An 18,230-nucleotide genomic window follows, 5' to 3' on the forward strand; every position below is an offset into this window, starting at 1 on the left:
ATTTTACTTATTTTATATACATTTTTACAAATATAGGAATCATGTTCACACATGTATAAGAACAATACTTTAATCAATTTCAATGCTTTAGTGTTGAAGTAATTCAACTCCAGCTGTAACATATGTTTTAATAAGTAATACAATATACAATTATTTTTACTCAAATAAAATTATGTGTAAAACTAGTATTTTAAAACAGTTGAAGTCTTTCCTCTAGTGATAAAACCTGCATATTTTTGGGTCAGTTTACAGGATGTTGTCCCTTTTTGCAAGAAACTGCTGCTCTAGAGCATCATAAGATCATTCTTATTGTAGTAAAAACAAAGCATACTATTGCATACCATAGATTTCACTTTAAAATGTGTCTTATAATACAGTGTGCAAGGGAAAAAAACACATGAAAATATTACTCGTGAGAGGAGCTGTGTAACTGAGCTTGTTTTGGTTTGGTTTTTTGTTTGTTTTTTTTTTTTTCCCATGTATTACTGATAAAGAATGTGCTTTTAAGAAACTACCGGGCTAACGTGTGGACATGGGAAAATGTCCTCCGACAATAAACGAGAATTCTCTCATTAGCAAACTGCTTGAGTGCTACTATAAGGCCTTAGTGCAGCTGGCACAGTTCCTAAGAATAGAATTACTCATTGCCATGGTTACCCATGCTGGAAATATTACCCTTTGCAATCATTGTAAACAAAGATCCTTTCACAACAGTGTAAAAATTAGAGTGCTTCCAGAAATTAAAGGAAATTATAAATTGTACAGCGGTTGAAGTTATGCTTTGTAAGCACTGTAGCTTTTCTAACACATGAGAGGTTCAAAAACCCTCTGCAGAGATCTGGTTCTCTCCCAGCCTGAGCAATGTATGAAGATCTCAGTCATCACCTCCAAGAGCAGGGTCAGAGCCTGAGAGCCAGAGTGCCTGTGTAGCACACAAGCCCTTCTGCGTGTCACAGCTCCTCACTGGAAGTGTGCTGTAAAAGCCACTCAAAAGGGGATGGTCAGGGGAAGGCAACAGGTGGGAACTTATCACATATGTCACCCACAGAGCTCTCCAGATGAAGGGTATCATGGAGCCAACTTGCATCAAACCTTCAAGTCATGGAGAAGAGCAATCCCTGGAGCTGGCACAAGCTTGGACAGAAACAGCAGCCACAAACTGGGCTAATCTGCTTCACCACACTTGAATAGCTGGAGTAGAAGATATTCCAACAAACGACACTTGCACTGTGCAAATGCCCAGTAAGGAAGTGCGTTGGTTCACACGCAAGCAGGCAGCAGGGGAGTGGGAGAAGCAGAACTAAAACTCAGGCATTCTTTGGTCCTGCAAGTTCCTTTTCCACCTGGACACATTTCCTCAAGGTGGGCTCGGTTTCTCCAGATGCCCATGCCTTCCTTCTGTCTGGTTTATTGGCACTCTGGGGCTGTGGCTCCAGAACACACAACCTGAAGGGGCTCTCATCCTGCTGGCAGTTCACAGCAGAGTATGAAGGCATCCTAAATAAAACACTTGCAGTGGTGCAAAATTTGGAGAAGGCTGGCAATCCCCATTTAGAGGTGGAAAAAGCAAAGGGGTGTGGTTCTGCACTGAAGGTCACAGGAGGACATCTGTGAAAGGATATCACAGCCTGACTCCAATTCTCTGCCCTATTCTGTAGCCATTCTCCTTCCTGATCCATGTTAAACAGCCCCACAGCAGTGCCAGGAGGCTGGAGAAGCCCTGCAGAAAAGCCCTAGGGAGGAAAGAGTAAGTTCAGTGATGCAGAACAGGACAAGGAAACAAGCAGCCTACAAACCTCAGCAAAGTGGTCCTTACCTCTGCTGGGGCACAGCAGAGCATTAGTGATCCTTGCTGCATGGGAGCGTTTCCGCAGCAAGGAGGTCTGACAGGCCACGGGAGCTGCAGGTTGGTAACCTCTGGAGGAAGCTCCTGCACTTCATCCAACTGGAAAAAAACAGATGTGACAAGATAACACTGAAAAGGAATCCCAAGGGGGAAACAGAAATTGGGGAGCTTGTTAAGAACCCTGCTGCCATCTGGAAGGCAGGAAGAGGCAGGCATCTGTGAGAAAGTGGCATCTCAGGGGGGAGCCTGGGTGCTTGCAGCTGGCGCTGCATGATGGAGGGATGGGGAGTAGCTGATGGGTCTGCCCTGCCCTGGAAATCGGATCTAAGGGTGAAAGGAAGGGTGGTTTTCATTTTCCCAAGACCTCAGGGTATGTAGCAGAATCTAAAATAATCACCTCGTGCTGATTGTTGTCCTTGGCAGGAACAGTGACTTTGTGGCCCAAAGGGTTTAATTGAAGATACAAGGGGGGAAATGGGAACACATTGGGCTCTTGATTTGCTAATAGGAGCCTTTTGTGCTGTTTATTGGTTTGGAGCCATCTCCTAGGTCTTAACTCTTTACTCCTTAGTTGCCATGAAAACATGTGGTCTTCCTCGACTATGCTTTTTTTTTTTTTTTTCAGAGGTAAGAACCGTTCTTTTTGAGCTTTCTCTAAGCTCCCATCATTGGTGCTAAATCTGGGGCATGGAGAGAGAAGAGAAGGCCTATGCCATGGTAACAGATGCCTTTGAATTAGTAACTGGTTTTCTAGTAACTGATATTTTCTGTAATTCAGCCCAATGAACACCAGCTTAACACTGGCCTTCTCTTATGGAAATGAAGGACAAAAGGCTTTTGCTTTCGGTTAGCCACGTAAATCCTCCCCGATGAAGCCTATTCTACCAGAAGGGTAGTAAAAGGCTGCGCTATAAATAGTGCTGTGTGTTTGCCGGCGCTGAGGCAGAAATGTAAGGTTTCATAGCTCGGACTGAGGACCCCAGTCGTTTCAGAGCCAGAGGCTGACATTTGCCTTTCTGCTTGTGCTCTGATGTCTGTTTTGTTTTCCGATACAGTCATTTATTTCAAATTGGTCTGAATACGTTACATCTTGAGAAAGAATTAAGATCTGGCATGGACAAATTAACTTGTCTCTGTAATCTCGTCCAACTGTTTTTCCATAAAACACATGGATTTATGGTGTTTTCTATCAGACCCCAGGAAAAAAAACACAGGGAAATTTAACAGCATGTAGTGATGATACACATAAATTTGTTAAGCCCCTGAGAAGGCAGCGATAGGCAGCTCAGCAAAGGATGCAAGTACCATTTCTGCAGTTGCTGCATAGGAGCATTTCTTACTGATTTGAATGAAGCTGTTCAGATGCAGCAGCTGCATAATCAGACACTAAATCTGGTATGATAATGACTGGATGTGGTCTAATCGGGAGGATCAAAAACTTAATTAGTTAAGAGAGGGGAAAAAAGTCAAGAAGTCATCTATAAGAAAAAGAGTAGCAGGGGTGATTTCTTCACTATAAGTGCTGCATTTTTGTGTAATTTGTTATCTGTCAGTAAACAAAATCTATTAATGCAGAATGTGAAAGGTAGAAAGTCAGAGAAAGACAGATGTAGATTCAATATATCCCAACTGTAAAGATAGACCAAACCTAGCTAAATCCTTGTCTGTCTCTATTTTTCCTTAAGAACTACTCAGAACAATCCTTTTGATTGTTTTCAGTGTTTTTCTGATCCCCTACATTCCTTTAGTAGAGCAGATGATTTTTTCACATCCACTTTAGATTGTGGTCAGTATCTTCACAACCATAGTCAAAAGGAGGTTTTTTCCCTACTCATATTTACTAAGACATATTTGCCTTTATTTAGTCAAATGTATTTATTTGCAAAATTAGGCTGTGGTTTTGTCTCTACAGGTGAACAAATGAAGCCAGGCTAGGAATGAAACACATTTGCTTTACATGACATACATAATTTCTGTCCTTAAAATACTGTTTGGTCATGGGATTTCTGCTTTCTTTGCATCCCTCATGTTACCCTGCATGTTCCCAGCTCCATACAAGGAGCTCAGCGCCATTTGTTCCCATGCTAGCCTACAACAGAATATGCCCTTGAAGCACGTTGAGCCACATCGGTGCCCTGGAGGCAGCCATCTCCCTGTGAAGCAAAAGAGGACACTGCTGCCTGCAAGGCTTCTGGCTGCCCCAGGTCTACTGCCTCAGCCTCTCCCATCACCTCCACGATTCTACCCAGGCAACCTCTATTCATTCAAGACCCCGGAGGATCTTTATTCAAGTCTCTTCTCTGTCCAAGGAACTTAGGAGTTTCAAGTGACACCAGCAGAAGGTTGATGAGGCCAGAGGAAGAGCCTATCTGTGACTCCTGGGAGAACAGATGCAGCCATGCAATGCTTTTGAGCCTGCCCAGTGCAAGCACTTAAGTAATAATGAAATTTGATCATAAAACTTCAGACCACAGATTCTGAGCAGCAACACCACGGAGTGCAGCTGATTTTGTGGATGCTACTTTAAAATGTGGCACCTCAGACTTCTGTGAGTTGGGAAAGGAAGCAGTGGAAGAAGGATTCAGACCTTCCTGGTCCAGGACAGCACTCCATCACAAGCCCTCCCTCCCCTCCCTGGTGGCACCCTTTGCTCAAGGTCACCTTTCCCCTGACATTCACCTGGGAGTGCTGCACAGAGGCACTTTGTGGGGACTTTGCATAAGGACGAAGCATCAAGATGGGTCATTTGTTAGTCTTTTCAGAAGCTGCAGGGAGTTGTAATTAAGAAACTCATTGCATTTAAGCTGGAAAATATACACTTAATGATCAAGGACAAGTCTCCTTCATTAGTCAGAACAGGAGATCTGTTCCCAAGGTCTAAGTGAATACCTGATCCAAGTGCTAAGGGTCTTTGCAGAGCATAAACAGTGATGTCATTAGAGATGAAGCAGTTTCTTGGTCCTCAGCTGCCATAGGAGCATCCATGGTTGCAGAAATAACCCTTAGAAGAACTTTGGAGCCTCCTCCCCAACCCCCTCAGGGCACTGTGGAATGGTTTTAATTGGAAGCAGACGTGCAATGTGGTAGGTAGAAGCAGGCATCTGCTCAATGTGAGCTCCTAGTAAACAACTTCTGTACAATGACTTTGAAAGGGAAAAATACCATGATTCAAGAGAAAGATTTTAAAATTAGACTAGTACTTACTCATGGTCAGTTGACTGGTCCATTAGACTTGCCAACACTCCTTACCAATTATTCAGAGTCAAGAATATTACCTTCTCTTTGTTGCTTGATAGATTTTAGATGGAGCATTCATCTTCAATCTATGGGTCACAGAGAGATTTCCAGGTCATCACTCCCATTGCAAACACTTTTTCAGTAAGATGGCCTTGTTAGAGAGATGTATTGCTGGGAATGATTGATTTTGGTTTGAATCAGGAAGGGACTTTTAACTCAATATTAGAAACTTCATTTTGATTTAAAAAAAAAAAAATTCTGGGCCAAGCCTTGTTTAAGGAGATTTTTCTTTTTTTTTCTATCACAGTGGATCTGCCAGGTTACTGTCATCTGGGTTTGTGGAAGGTGTTAACAGCTGCATCACACAGATCTATAGTTGTCAAAGTTCATGAGGTTGCTGTACATTTGCCCTGCACTTCATTGAAACCCCTTTGTCCCCCAATATCCCAGTAGCTATACTTGGACAAAAGCAAGGTAATCACTAGGCAATCTGTGTGACAGCGGATTTAAACCACAACTCTTCTGCTTTCAGATGCATAGGGTAAAAGACAGGAACATGCAATAGGAGACACAGACTGAGAAGGCCTGAATGTAAAACTGTTTGTGCACTAAATCACTGGGAAAACATTTCTTCAGCTATTGGAAAGAGGAGTTATGCTTTTGTGAGCACAGGATCAATTGTGTCACTGTGTCCTGCTCCTTACTACCATTAAAGAGCTTTTCATGCCTTTTGCTTTGTTTTTAAAAACTGTTGAACAGATTTTATTCCAGTTCTTACTCTGGCTGGCTCAATATATTCCATGGGAGAATCTGGAGTGAGACAGTGCTACTTAGCTTGGAAGTAAATAAACCTAAGGATTAAAACTTAACTGATGCAAATGCTGTATGCACAATCAAAATGCAAGAAATTTAGAGAAATTTGCAAACCAGAGGTTCTAATAAATGTTATTTAATAGTCATGGGAAGGAAGAGATGTTTTAAAGGTGGGAAATGTAGCTTACTGCAGACTGCATTTTCTGTCACACCAAAACTGCAACTCCAAAGTCAATTTGTGCCAAAAGAACAAGCTTCCCCACTTGCTTCTCAACCAGGAGAATCAGAAAACAAAGATGATTTGAAAAACAAAATAAAAACTCAGTCCATTTCATTGTGTAAGTGGTTTAAAGGAAAAAAAAAATCCAAAACCAAACAAACCCACATGCTGATGAAACAGAAGACCAGAAGACTAAAACTCTCTTTTCTGAAAGTCCTCCTTTAAGTAACAAATTCAGTTTAGCTATTCTATGATGTTATTAGTAAAATTGCTAAAGGCATTTCTACATAAAAATGAAATTGCACAGATGCCCAAGTATTCTCTTTTATGCTATTTTGGTGACATAACTCCCTAATGTCCTGCTTTGAAAAGCCTAATATTTTCCAGGGCGCTCGATAGATTGGCTCTAACTCGAACATCAAAAAGTAACCTTCACGTTCATCAATGAAAAGTGACAACTGATTTTATTGACTGTTTTCATTATAACACATGACAGTGGGAATATTTTTCACTGTTAAGATTTTTGAATGGAAGAAAAGTGCAGTTAGTCTGAGTTCCTTACATTCATTAGAAGCAAGACTATTGAAACCATCAACATTTACAATGACACGTAAGCAAACACCAGAATCAGTGCCAATAAATACACAGAGTACCAAAATAAATATTTACAGAATTAAAAATATAACAAACACTGATTAGAATATCCTTGTGAACTGCCAGGGAAGAAAGACACCTATTGCTATCAGTTAGGTTGTAAATACATTAAGAATACAGTGACTCAAGGAGACACATACTTATCAAAGTTTGTAGAGGTGGAAAGGAGCAGAGTGTGTCTAACAGTCTATTATAAAAACAGCCCTCCAGAATGTTGTGAGCTTTCTTTAAGAAAAAGTTGGTGCATACAGGCCCACCAGATTATTACCAAAGCTTTTAGATGAGAAGAGCAGGGAGTTCTGGCTTTACTCACTCATTATCTCAAATAGGTCATATGCTACCTTACAGGAGGTGGCTGACACAAAAAATACAAGGAAATATTGTAATTAACAGTGATCTGTCAGCTATATCACATCTTATAGAAACAGGCTGAGTGACCTCTAACAGGACACACACGTCCCCTTCAGCATGCAGGAAACACCAAGAGCATTGGTTTGTCTGATGCAGTCCCAGCTACCCTTTTCTCAGGCACACCATGATGTTTAAGCAGAGTGGGCTGTCATAAAAGACTAAAGCCATGTTGTATTTTCTGGGTTTATTGTATTTTCCATCACCTATATTCATACCTCACCTCCTATTTCAACAGGATCTCAACGCCAGGCTTCAACACCAGATCTTTCCTGAGACAGAGTCTATTAACAAACAGAGCAGGGAAAATTCAGATGGAGCCAAGTTATGGGATCTTCACTCAATAAAAACCAATAGCACTTACAGATCCACTGGTATCAGATAGAATACTAGTGGAATGAGTTATTGTCTAGCTGTTAAAATTTCACCCATGGTAGAGGATTTATTTTAATTTCACAAAAAAACAAGAGCTTTAGTCTTGCTCCCCCTTTAGAAAAGCAGGATAATGTTGTTTAGTGCTTGATGCTGCTGCACAGTGTGTCTTACACTCCCTCCCTCCCCACTTGTCCTTGGGCTGCAAGGGTGCAGCCAGAGCTCACCACTCTGCCTAGGGCTTGGGTCTTTGCATCTTCCTGGCAAAATGAGGGTGGAAGAGCAGTGAGATGCCATGGGCCAGTGCTGGGCTACAGGGGGTTTGTGGATGTTTCTGTATTGAAACTGCCTTTAGAAAGTAAGACACTGGGCACTGCTCAGGTGTTGATGAGAGCAGTCACACAGTAGTCCCCCTGCAGGAGCACTGGCTTCAGCACACCCCAAGCTCACAGTGACTCCTCTCCCAGTGTAACACAGCAACCCAAGCATCAGTGCAAGAAAGAAAGGATACAGGGTTTTTTAGGCATATATATAACTCTTTTTCCACAAGTCAAGAGGTCCAGGCCTTGCTTTCAGCCCAGATGCCCTATCAGCCCTCCCACCCCAGCACAGCACCACCACCCTGCCTTTTCCTGCTGCTGTCCAGGGCTGTCACTTCTGCATGGCAACACCTTGCACCCCTCTGCTGGCACCACATGGCGAGGCCACACAGCAAATTCTGCTGGTGACTTGGGGTGCCTTACTCCCCCAGTCCACAGGCTGCAGGTGAGTTGGGACACACCTTCCCCTCTGCTGCCATTAACCAAGAATTAGATTTTAAGGTCAGCCTTAATTCAAAGCACATACAACCAATTTTCTTTTACAAGCACATTATGTTCAAGGCTTCCAAAGTATCTGCATAAAAAGCCCATGGAAACAACCTGATACTGATTTAGCAACTGTCTTGATGCAACATCTTCCAAAATAATAAAAATCTGTTAAATGTCTTACCATTCAGTCCCCACATACCTTCTCCCTAATGACACATTAAAATGTGGCTGTGCAATAATTAAAGGGAAGCTTCATTAGTTACCATATAAAAAACATGAACAATGACAAAACAAGCAGGGGGTTTAGAGCTCTGGAAAGAAGCTGGTCCTGTTTTTGCCATCAAGAGTTAAATTAAGGAAGGCAGTGATTGTGTTAGCTGTAATTTAAACATGCTGAGCACTGGAGTTATGTGCAGGAGTACAGCTTGTTAAGATGAAAAACAATGGAAAGACATGTTTTGCATTCAGATCAGTGAAAACACTACCACAGTAATATAAAAGACTGCACAAACACCTGAATAATGTTACTCTTAAAAAAAAAAAAAAAAAAAAAAGGAAGACTTGTTTAAGAAACACTTTTATTTCTTTAGGATTAAGAGATTAAGGACCTCTGCCAGTTCTTACTGGAGTCAGTGGAAGTTTTGCCACAGCAGAACTGGACCCTGGCAGGAGATTGTCCTGTTGTCAAATGCCAGTTTCCTAACTTTGTGGCTATAGCTGGATTAGCTTTTATTGCAAAGCATTGCTTGGATGTGATGTCAAAGTAGGCAAAGCAATCTTCTTTTAGCCATTGCTACAAGAAGCCTTTCATCCTGGCAGTTTAAATTCCTTGCCCTGTGAGGTGCTTAACCTTTTCCTCTCTCTACTACAACTTTGGCTCTATTTATTTAAGTATGTGCAGAAAGGACAAAGGAAAGCAAAGATAAAATCTGGGCACAGTCTCCATAATGAACAGCTCCTGGGCTTTCCTACAAGAGTGACCTGCTTCCTTGCTACATTTACTAAATTGTTCACAACAGGAAGGTGGAGGAATGTATTCCATGCTATGCAAAATATCACTTAACATCCTCACCCATATGTATGAGAACACACAGCAGACATCTCCATTTTAAATATCTTTGCCACTTATTCTGAGGGGGTTTAATTTTTTCAAGACCAAGAAGCAGAAGCTAAGACCTCCTGAAGAGGAGGCATAGTGGCAGCAGCTCATCTTTTCTGGTGCTGGAAGGCTAGATCAAAAATCTGTTTCCCAAGCAACTGCAGTATGGCTGAGAAGGAATGAGAGACATACAGGAAAAAAAACCCCAAAACATCCTAGGCAATAGTACTCACTGCTTTGGGTGGAGAAGCCTTCTAAGGCAAGAAAAGTTTTAACAACCTGCTTTTGCAGGAATCAAGGCCCTCATGATGTGGCTCAAGTGGTTATAGCTATTATTCCTTTGCATGTGACAAGTTCTTCCATTTCTCTATACATGAAATGGACCTAGGGAACACCAAATCAGTACTGAATGTTCCTACCCGAGATGCCCACAAGGAAGACAAGGTATGAACTAATGATGAGTAAAAAATTCCGAAATTAAAAATAAAGTGAGCTAAATTAAAAATAAATTGTCCTCTGAAAACAAACAGCGAGACAGAGTGATAACTCCTGCTCACAGTAAACAGCACGTGGACTCAGGACAAGGGAATCCTATCATTCCATCCCTCAGTGGAAAGGAGGGATATTCACCAGGAACCCGTCCCAGGCCACTGGGGACAACTGACAGTGTATTCTTAGTACTGAATCTCAGTAGAGTCATTTGTTGTGCAGTTCTGCTTGAACACGTGGGGTTATGTCACCATAATAAAAACATAAAAAGGGGGAGAAGAAAGAAAAGACAAAATAAAAACCAAAATCAAGCCCTGCAGAAGCTGTCATGTGTGAGCTCTGCCAAGACTCATTTCCGCATTGTCTTCGAATTGGTGTCAATTTGTTTTTCCGAGACAGAAGCCCCAGCCTTTCATATCAGTAACTATGAAAATACATTTTCAGGCCACCTTGCCTAGAATCCCCCGTTGTGGCTGTTGAATAACCATCTGTCTTGTAAGTGGCTATTGTTACTGTGATCAGTCCTTTTCATACCATTATCTTCCTGAAAAGCCTTTTCTGAAAGTAGTCCATTAGAGCAAGGAAAGAAAAACCTCAGTGCATGGCCAGGAAGCAGAATCAATGGTTCCCTTTGATCTGCAAGTCTCAGTCAGTATTATAAATTTAAGAAACAACAAGGTTTTGCTTTGCTAAGCAAAGCCTGTTAATTTGGCTCATCTGCACTCTTAGCATCTTACTGAAAATGCCATCTGTATCAGATGTTTTAAGACTTTGGTGCAATACTCGCTTAGATAAATAATTTTGTAAGATTCATTTAAAAATAATCAGTGAATTAATTTTCATAGTGTACATCTATGCACATAATTTTTAAAATTCAATCCTCTACTACCCTGAATGGTGGTGAGGATATTCACAGTGGATGAAGAAAATGCTGGTTATTGATGGAATAAGACTGAACATAGTTTTTTCTTATTCTAGTCATGGAATTTCCTCTGAAATCTACACGAATGTTTGAGTCCTATTACTGGCAAGAGCAAAATGCATATGCACTACATGGAAAATAAAATCTTTTATGTCTGTTGCAGGCCACACATTTAGTACTGGAAACGTAGCTCCTATCATGACAAAACAAGTCCACAAAAACATAATTTCATGCTACTGAAAGGAAATCTTTTGTGCTGATATAAAGGACAAGAGTGTATACCACTGAAATCACTGTAGATAGCTATAAAACACTATGCAATATATAGAAAAAGCTCTAAGAACATACAAAATTTACCAGTAGAGACCTGAAAGTGCAAAGAGCACGCATAACTAAATACCAAATCCTGATCTATAAAATCCTTTATGAACGACATACAGCTGATAATTACAAAGCATCATTCAGACCACCAAATAACAAATGAAACAAATAAAGAAAAATATACTTTAAGGAAATCAAAATAATGACACCATTGGGAATGTTATCTTTGGGACTCAGAACACCATTTCTACCTCAATACCTACCAAAGCCAAGGAAAATATATGCTTGAACAGGATAACACAAATAAGAATGCAAGCTACCACAAAATGCCTCAGGACTATTACCTCTTTACGTCTCAGCCTTTAAATCCAGCAAGCCATTAACTGCTTATTCTTAGGCATCTCACAGTATTTCACAGGGATCTTTCAGGAATTATATATAGGTCTAAAGAAAGCCTTTGAACCTCCTTTCAATGATTTTTTTAGGCATTGCGTGGAGTTATACAAATATATTTGTATGAAAATTGAAAGCCATAGTAAATATTAGATTTTCTTTTACCTTTCAAAATAAAAAGCATAGATGGCTTAAAGACAAAAGGGAATTTTAGAAGTACAAAGGTAATTTGAACATTAAATTGTATCTTTACTCTCACACAACCATTACCCTGAATCAACGTCAGCATGTCGCAATGATTCAAAATACTGACGCCCTACCACCAGCTACTTTCCCATTTTCCTTTTAAGGATATGATTGTCCTTAAAATATGTACATAGCAAGCAGCCAAACAAACCGCCAAGAGATTTGCAAAATGTACTTAGGGTGGGTATGTGACAGAAAGCTTGAGGGAGTGGCTACGGAGCCTGGGCAGCTGCCCTCCCACCCACGCTCCACGCCAGCCCAGGGCTCCTCACTCCCGGGGTTAGCTCCGAGGAGGAGGCTGCCCCATGCAGAGGATGGAGGAAAAAACGCGGCAGAAGACAAAGGAGAAAGAGAAGAATGAAGGGAAGCCAAAGCATTTTAATGATGATTCGTGTTAGTGGTTACGTGAGAGGGAGTTAGTCTAGTGTCACACTATTGGTTTCTCAATACAGACATGCCACAATGCAAACAAAACACATATGATGAATAATTTGACACACACAAGTCCTGTAGAGATGGCAGCTGGTATCTCCTAGTGGGTTTAAAGATGCACCACTCCTACTACCTGTACTCAATGCTTCCAGTTTTTATGGTACTATCACCACATCCTCCCTCCCTCTCAACTTCCAGTACCCTATAGAATCTCTCAGCACAATTTGTCCTTAGAACAAAATGGGGAAATATGATTTTTCTGCAGACTTGTCATGCAAGGAAAAATGCATCCCTCACAGTCAAACAAAAACAAAAGAATGGGAAAAGGAATGTCATGTTTAGGGGTGATGAGCAGAATAATATTCCGTGTTCTGTACATACATCCTTTAGAGGGTGTTTCAGCTTTGACTTTCTAAAATGCACGAGTGGAGTCAGACCAAATGCAAATCCCTTTCTCAGGCAGAGGAAACTATCACCAGCGTGTTTGGAGGCAGATGTGGAGCACAGCCCCCAGGCTGTGCGTGGGAGTGTTCACACGAGTGTGAGTGTGCACGGGGAGTGCCTCGGCTGGCGCAGGGACCCTGCCAGGAGCTGTGCGCTCGCTGCACATATGTACAACGCGTCTGTGAGAGTGGGCACACAGGGAACCACACACCTACATGTCAGGAAGAAAACATAAAATTATCCTCTTTGAAGTCTATTAAGGTTCTTAAACCATGAAAACGGGCTGGTCAGGGAAACTAACACTTTCACTGGGATACTGCAACTCAGTATTAAATTCTGCAGCAATTTCAAAACTGGATGTCAATTTCACCTTCATAACTCTAAGGTCATTTCCCCAGTGAACCACGAATCATGCATATACATATATACAATTTTTACTATGGTATTTCCTGGCTTTTTATGGTTTGCCTACAACCTTAATATCCTTCAAATGTATATTCTGTATATTTATTTTCCTTTTTTTTCCCCTTTTGATTTAAGAGACAATAAAACCAACTGCTATGTAAGATCAGACCCATTAGTTTCAATGATGTGAATTTAGGATTCTCTGCATAATATAGAAATGTATATTTTTAAAATGTATATTATTTTTTAGATACACTGGAGCATATATTTTATATTAACTGTGGTCTGATGATAAAATACTTATATCAAAATATTTTGTAAATACATAACATTTACCTTTAGACTTCAGTGATTTTTAGAGCTTTTTCAGTGTATCATAAAAATATGTCCTCAGGCACATTAAAACCCTATTATATTTCTTTGAAATGTTGCCAATGCCCATGTACAGTAGCCACTACTCAAAAATGTCATGGCCATTAATACATTTCTCCTAAGATCCAAGCTCATCAGACCATTTTATGTACCACTAGCTTACCATATTTTTTTCTCTCTTAACATAAAATTATTCTGACATTATTGAGAATGAAAATAAAAAGCAACAAGAACCCAAACTTTTTTTAAATAGTCAAAAACTAATTTTATATATTTTAAAAAATAATACTTAAAAAACAAGTTTCTTTGCTGGGTTCCTTCTTGGTAAGGTTTAAGCCCAGAGCAACTTCTGTCTAAACCCCTGAAAATAGAGGTTTGCAGTGGCAGTGCTGTCAGAACCTCAGCTCTGAGCCATGGAATGTACCACTGGAATAAAATCAGCACTTCAGACTTACTTATCTGGGGATGCATGAGCCCATACAAACCAGAATTTTTCTCTAATTTAAGGTACTTACACAAAGTTCTATCCTTTTAGAACTGTAAAATTATCTACCTATAAAAACTAACTCTTGCTTAAACTCTAGATAATAAGGACAGGTGATTTTTTTTTTAATAAAAAATCTGCTAAAACACATATATATTTACACATGGCGAGCACATTATTGTATAAATGTGGACAGTGTGTATATATTGGCATTTAATAAAATGTTTCCCTGAACCTGATTGTATGCATTATCGGACAAATATTGATGTAAACATCTGAACCTACGTCAGGTGTCTCTGTTATCCATTTACATTAGACCAGATCAGAACCAACCAGACAGACAGACAAACGAAAATATGTTTTCTTGTTAGACGAGTCCACCTAACTCCTTAGTTTTATCTCCTGCACACAAGTCAATCAAGTCTGCTGCTGAGCAGTGTTCGCATTCCTACAGCAGGTAAAATACCTGTTAGGTGGGTTGTTTTCTGCTTGGCATTTTTTCCAACATCTTGTGGAGCAGACATCATTTCCAGAGCCAGCCAGGCACCCAGCCTCCACTCCTCCCCGAGAAATGATTAAAGATAAGGGTATAGGAGAACCTCTCATGTTGCTCCTTTTGTAGCTGTGTTCCCTTGAAGAACTCATGACGCTGCTTTGCACGAGGAAGGATGGTCATAATCCAAGTCCTGCTTCCAGAAAGGCATGTAAAAATGAACCTCCCCAGTGTTTAGTGTTGCAGAAAAAAGATACAAATGTAAAAAAAAGTGCTCAAAAAGAAGTTGACTTTTTGTATTCAGCCATACAGTCTAGTAAGAAGAGACTCAGAAGTGCAGGCCCACAGAGTACAGTGAAGGAAGCCTTTTAGGTGACTTTCTTCAGGTGATGCAAAACTAATTTATTATCTGTGGTCTCCTATGCAGACTTTCCCATATGGACTTCATTCTCTGCCTTTGCCTCCACCTCTTACCCAACTACTTTTTGGCACTGTCCTGGTACGTGGCAGTTTTCACCGTTGTCCCTGCTACGCCCCTGTTACTGACCCGGCGTACCAGGACTTTGGAGACAGGGATTTTTGTTCTGTGCATCTCACTTTTGGCCAGGTGATGGTGTGCGACATGATGGCTGTTACTGGCATCTGCTCCATGGCTGGGGGGATGTGACGAAAGGTGTTTAATGCTGATGGGTATCTTGGAGTCCTTCGCTGTGCTGGAGGGTGTTTTCAGTGAACTCACTGTCGTTATTGGAGACACGGGCTTGGAGCGTGGCACACTGGGGACTTCCTCGTTTGTGGGCCCTGCTGGTGGGTTCTCATCCGTCTCAGCATAAAGGTCATAGAGAGCATCCCCACTGTAGCTATCCCTGGGAAGGGTTTCCTTCTGGATGCTTGTGGAACTGTCTTCCTCGGGACCGGGGGTGGTGGAATCCCAGTAGCCCTCATCGCTGTTTGGGACACCCTCGTGCTGCTCCTTTTCCCTGCTCTTCTGCTCCTCTTTGTGGTTCAGGTGAATGGCAATCTGGTGGAGGCCACCACGTTTCACCACCACCCTATTCTGGGTCCCCTCGGTACCTCGGGTTTCCTTCAACCCCTCGGGCTTCTTTGTCCCTCCTCCGCTTCCTCCTCCTTGCGTCTGAGTCTCGTCTGTCTGTGACAGCATGTCCCAGAACTCCTGCAGGCAGGTGTCATCCACCTGGTCGGGGCTGGCCATCTCCTCCCCTCCTCCCTGGTAGGCCACCATAGGGGGGTGCTTCTTGGTGGCACCCAGCTTGCTGGGCCCGGGGGTGCTCTTCTCGCAGACGCCACTCCCGCCGCCCACATCCTCCTCATGGTCCGCAATAATATCTCCACAGCCTGTAAGAGAGTCAAAGCTTTTCAGTGAAGTCACGTCAGCAAACATCAAACAAATACGATCAATCGATTGCTCTGAGGGTGGATCAACAGAGGAAGGGTCAGGGGCGGCTGCCGTCTCTTGACCGCTATCACAGTGAGGTTCAACAGGGGGGATAGTCGTTATTGGAATGTCACCTGTTATCGCCGCATCCTTCGCAGTCCCAACCTCTCCGGCGGCCGGCTCCGGTCGCTCGCGGCTGAGCTCCTCGGGTGGCCGCACGGCGGCGGGCGGCTCCTCCCGGGGCGGGGGGCTGCTGGCCCGCGGCTCCGCGCCGCCCGCCTGGGGCTCCTCGGCCGCGGCGGGCGCCTCGCCGCTGCGCTTCTCCCGCGGCGGCTCCGGCCCGGCGTCTCCCGCGCCGCTCGGGCTCTCAGACAAAGGTTTCGGCGTCTCCTCCTTGATGCACTCCAGGCTGGCGGTCAGGGACCCCGGCATGATAAGGCCGGACGGGATGTCCGAGGTTTCCCCCCTCTCCTCCTTGCCGTTTTTGTCCTTTTTGTGCCACCGCATGCTGCTGAAGATCCCCTTCAGCCCCTTCTTTTGTCTGCCGCCGGCCCGCGGCTCCGCGCCCTCCGCCTGCCTGCCGTTCTTCCTCAGCAGCGAGAAGAAGCTGTGCGACTTGGCCACCGCGCTGCCGGCGGGGCCGCCGAGGCTGCTGGCCGGCCGCTCCTGCGCCTCGCGGCTCGGCGCCTCGCCGCCGCCCGGTTCCTCCTTCTTGCTGCTCTCCAGCACGGCATCGGCCAAGCCGTCGTGCGTCCGGCTCCGCACCATCCCCGGCTTGCCGGCGCCCTTACCCTCCCCTCCTCTGCTCCGCACGCCGAAGATGCTCGGCATGGTTCCCCCGGACTTCCTCCTCCTGAAAAGCTTGAAAGCGGTTTTGTTAATCCTCCCCGACGGCTGCTCGGCGGCCGGGGGCTCGACACAGTCGCAGTGCGAGTCCATTTCTGCCTCTGCCGCTGCTGCCGCGGCCGCCGCGGCTTCCCCTCCGCCGCGGAGCGCGGTGCGATCCCTCAGTGACAGCCCCGCCGCCGCCGCCCGCCCGTCTCCATGGCAACCCGGCGGAGGGAGGGAAGGAGGGGATAAGCCGCTTTCCCCCCGCCGCGGGCCCGCGCCGGGCGGCCGCCACTGCCGCCACTGCCGCCGCCGCCGCCCGTTCCGAGCCTCCCCGCGCCGCCGCAGCGCCGCCCGCCCCGCGGCCCTTACATAACGCGGCCCCTGCCCACCGCCCGCCGCCCCACGCCGCCTCTCCCACGCACAGCCGGGCTCTCGGGTGCCCCGGGAGGGTGCCGCGCCCGGGCGGGCAGAGCTGGGCTGTTATTTATGACAGTTTTGCATCGCCGCTCTGTCCCGGCGGCACGGTCGCATCGCGCTCTGGACCGCGGGCATCGCGTGACTGAAGCCGTGGGCTGGGCGATGCAGCGAAGCGCTCGCAGTGCCGACAGAAAGCGGAGGCCGGGGTCACTGCGGGGGTGGTGGCGGTCTGCAGGTGCCAGTGCACCACACGGCAGGGACAGACGGGCGGGAAAATTGGACACACAGACCGAACCCGGCTCGTAAATACTCCCGGGGGCAGAGGAAAAGGATGCTAACTTCTCCCCCCTCCCCTTTCTTTCCCATCTCCCACCTCACCAGGACAACTCCCACCGTCCCCGTGTCCCTCTTTCTCCGCAGTGCCCGGGGCCACATGTGCCCACTGCCGACGACCAGAGGGGAGCAGTGGTACAAGCTGGGGCACAGTCCAGCCTTCTCCCCAGTCGCCTCCCCTGCCATGGAGGGGGAGCACGGTGGCAGCCCCCACGCAAACCTTCTCCCTGCCTCTGCAGCCACTGCACAGTCATGGCACCCAAATCATGTCCATGTCGAATTACCAGCAGGGATGATGGACAGCCATGCAGTCACATCAGGGTGGCTGGTGTCACTCTGACCACAAAACTTTTAACTGGCTGCAAATCTATCCCAGGTGCGAATAGAACAGAATAGAGCAGAGCAGTTGGGAGGAACGTACAAAGGTCATCCAGCCCAACTGCCTGACCTAAAGGCTTAAAGCACCTATTGTCCAAATGCCTCTTAAACACTTGACAGACTTGGGGCATCAACCGCCTCCTTAGAAAGCTTGTTTGAGTGTTCACCACCCTTTCAGTAAAGAAATGTGTCCTAATGTCCAGTCTGAACCTCCCCTGGTGCAGCTTTAAATCATTCCCATGCATCCTGTCACTGGATAACCATGGAAAAGAGCTCAACACCTCCCTCTCCACTTCCCCTTCTCAGGATGCTGTGGAGAACAGAGAGGTCACCTCTCAGTGTCATTTTCTCTAATCTAGATAACCCTGGCCAAAATAACCAGCCCTGGGCTCCAGACGCGCTGAACTCTCAGCTGG

The 18,230-nt window shown here is 44.6% G+C and overlaps 1 protein-coding gene across 1 annotated transcript; it reads right to left on the minus strand.

The window, feature by feature from the left end:
* Window positions 1-14,741: 14,741 nt before the first annotated feature.
* Window positions 14,742-16,876, minus strand: AMER2 (APC membrane recruitment protein 2). Its single transcript, XM_053972005.1, has 2 exons — window positions 15,990-16,876; window positions 14,742-15,815 (listed from the first exon to the last, which is right to left on the minus strand). The coding sequence occupies exons 1-2, from the start codon at window positions 16,792-16,794 to the stop codon at window positions 14,938-14,940; spliced, it is 1,683 nt and encodes a 560-aa protein (XP_053827980.1). The 5' UTR covers window positions 16,795-16,876; the 3' UTR covers window positions 14,742-14,937.
* Between the last annotated feature and the right edge of the window lie 1,354 nt (window positions 16,877-18,230).

This window comes from Vidua macroura, chromosome 2 (genome assembly GCF_024509145.1).
Source record: "Vidua macroura isolate BioBank_ID:100142 chromosome 2, ASM2450914v1, whole genome shotgun sequence".
Classification (NCBI taxonomy): Eukaryota; Metazoa; Chordata; class Aves; order Passeriformes; family Viduidae; genus Vidua; species Vidua macroura.

Excerpts from the sequence above, each read along its gene's own strand:
- AMER2 (XM_053972005.1), bottom strand. The coding sequence starts at position 16,794 with ATGGACTCGCACTGCGACTGTGTCGAGCCCCCGGCCGCCGAGCAGCCG. Across the intron at positions 15,816-15,989 it reads GAAGGATGCGGCGATAACAG|GCTGTGGAGATATTATTGCG; the intron begins GTGACATTCCAA and ends ACTCTCTTACAG.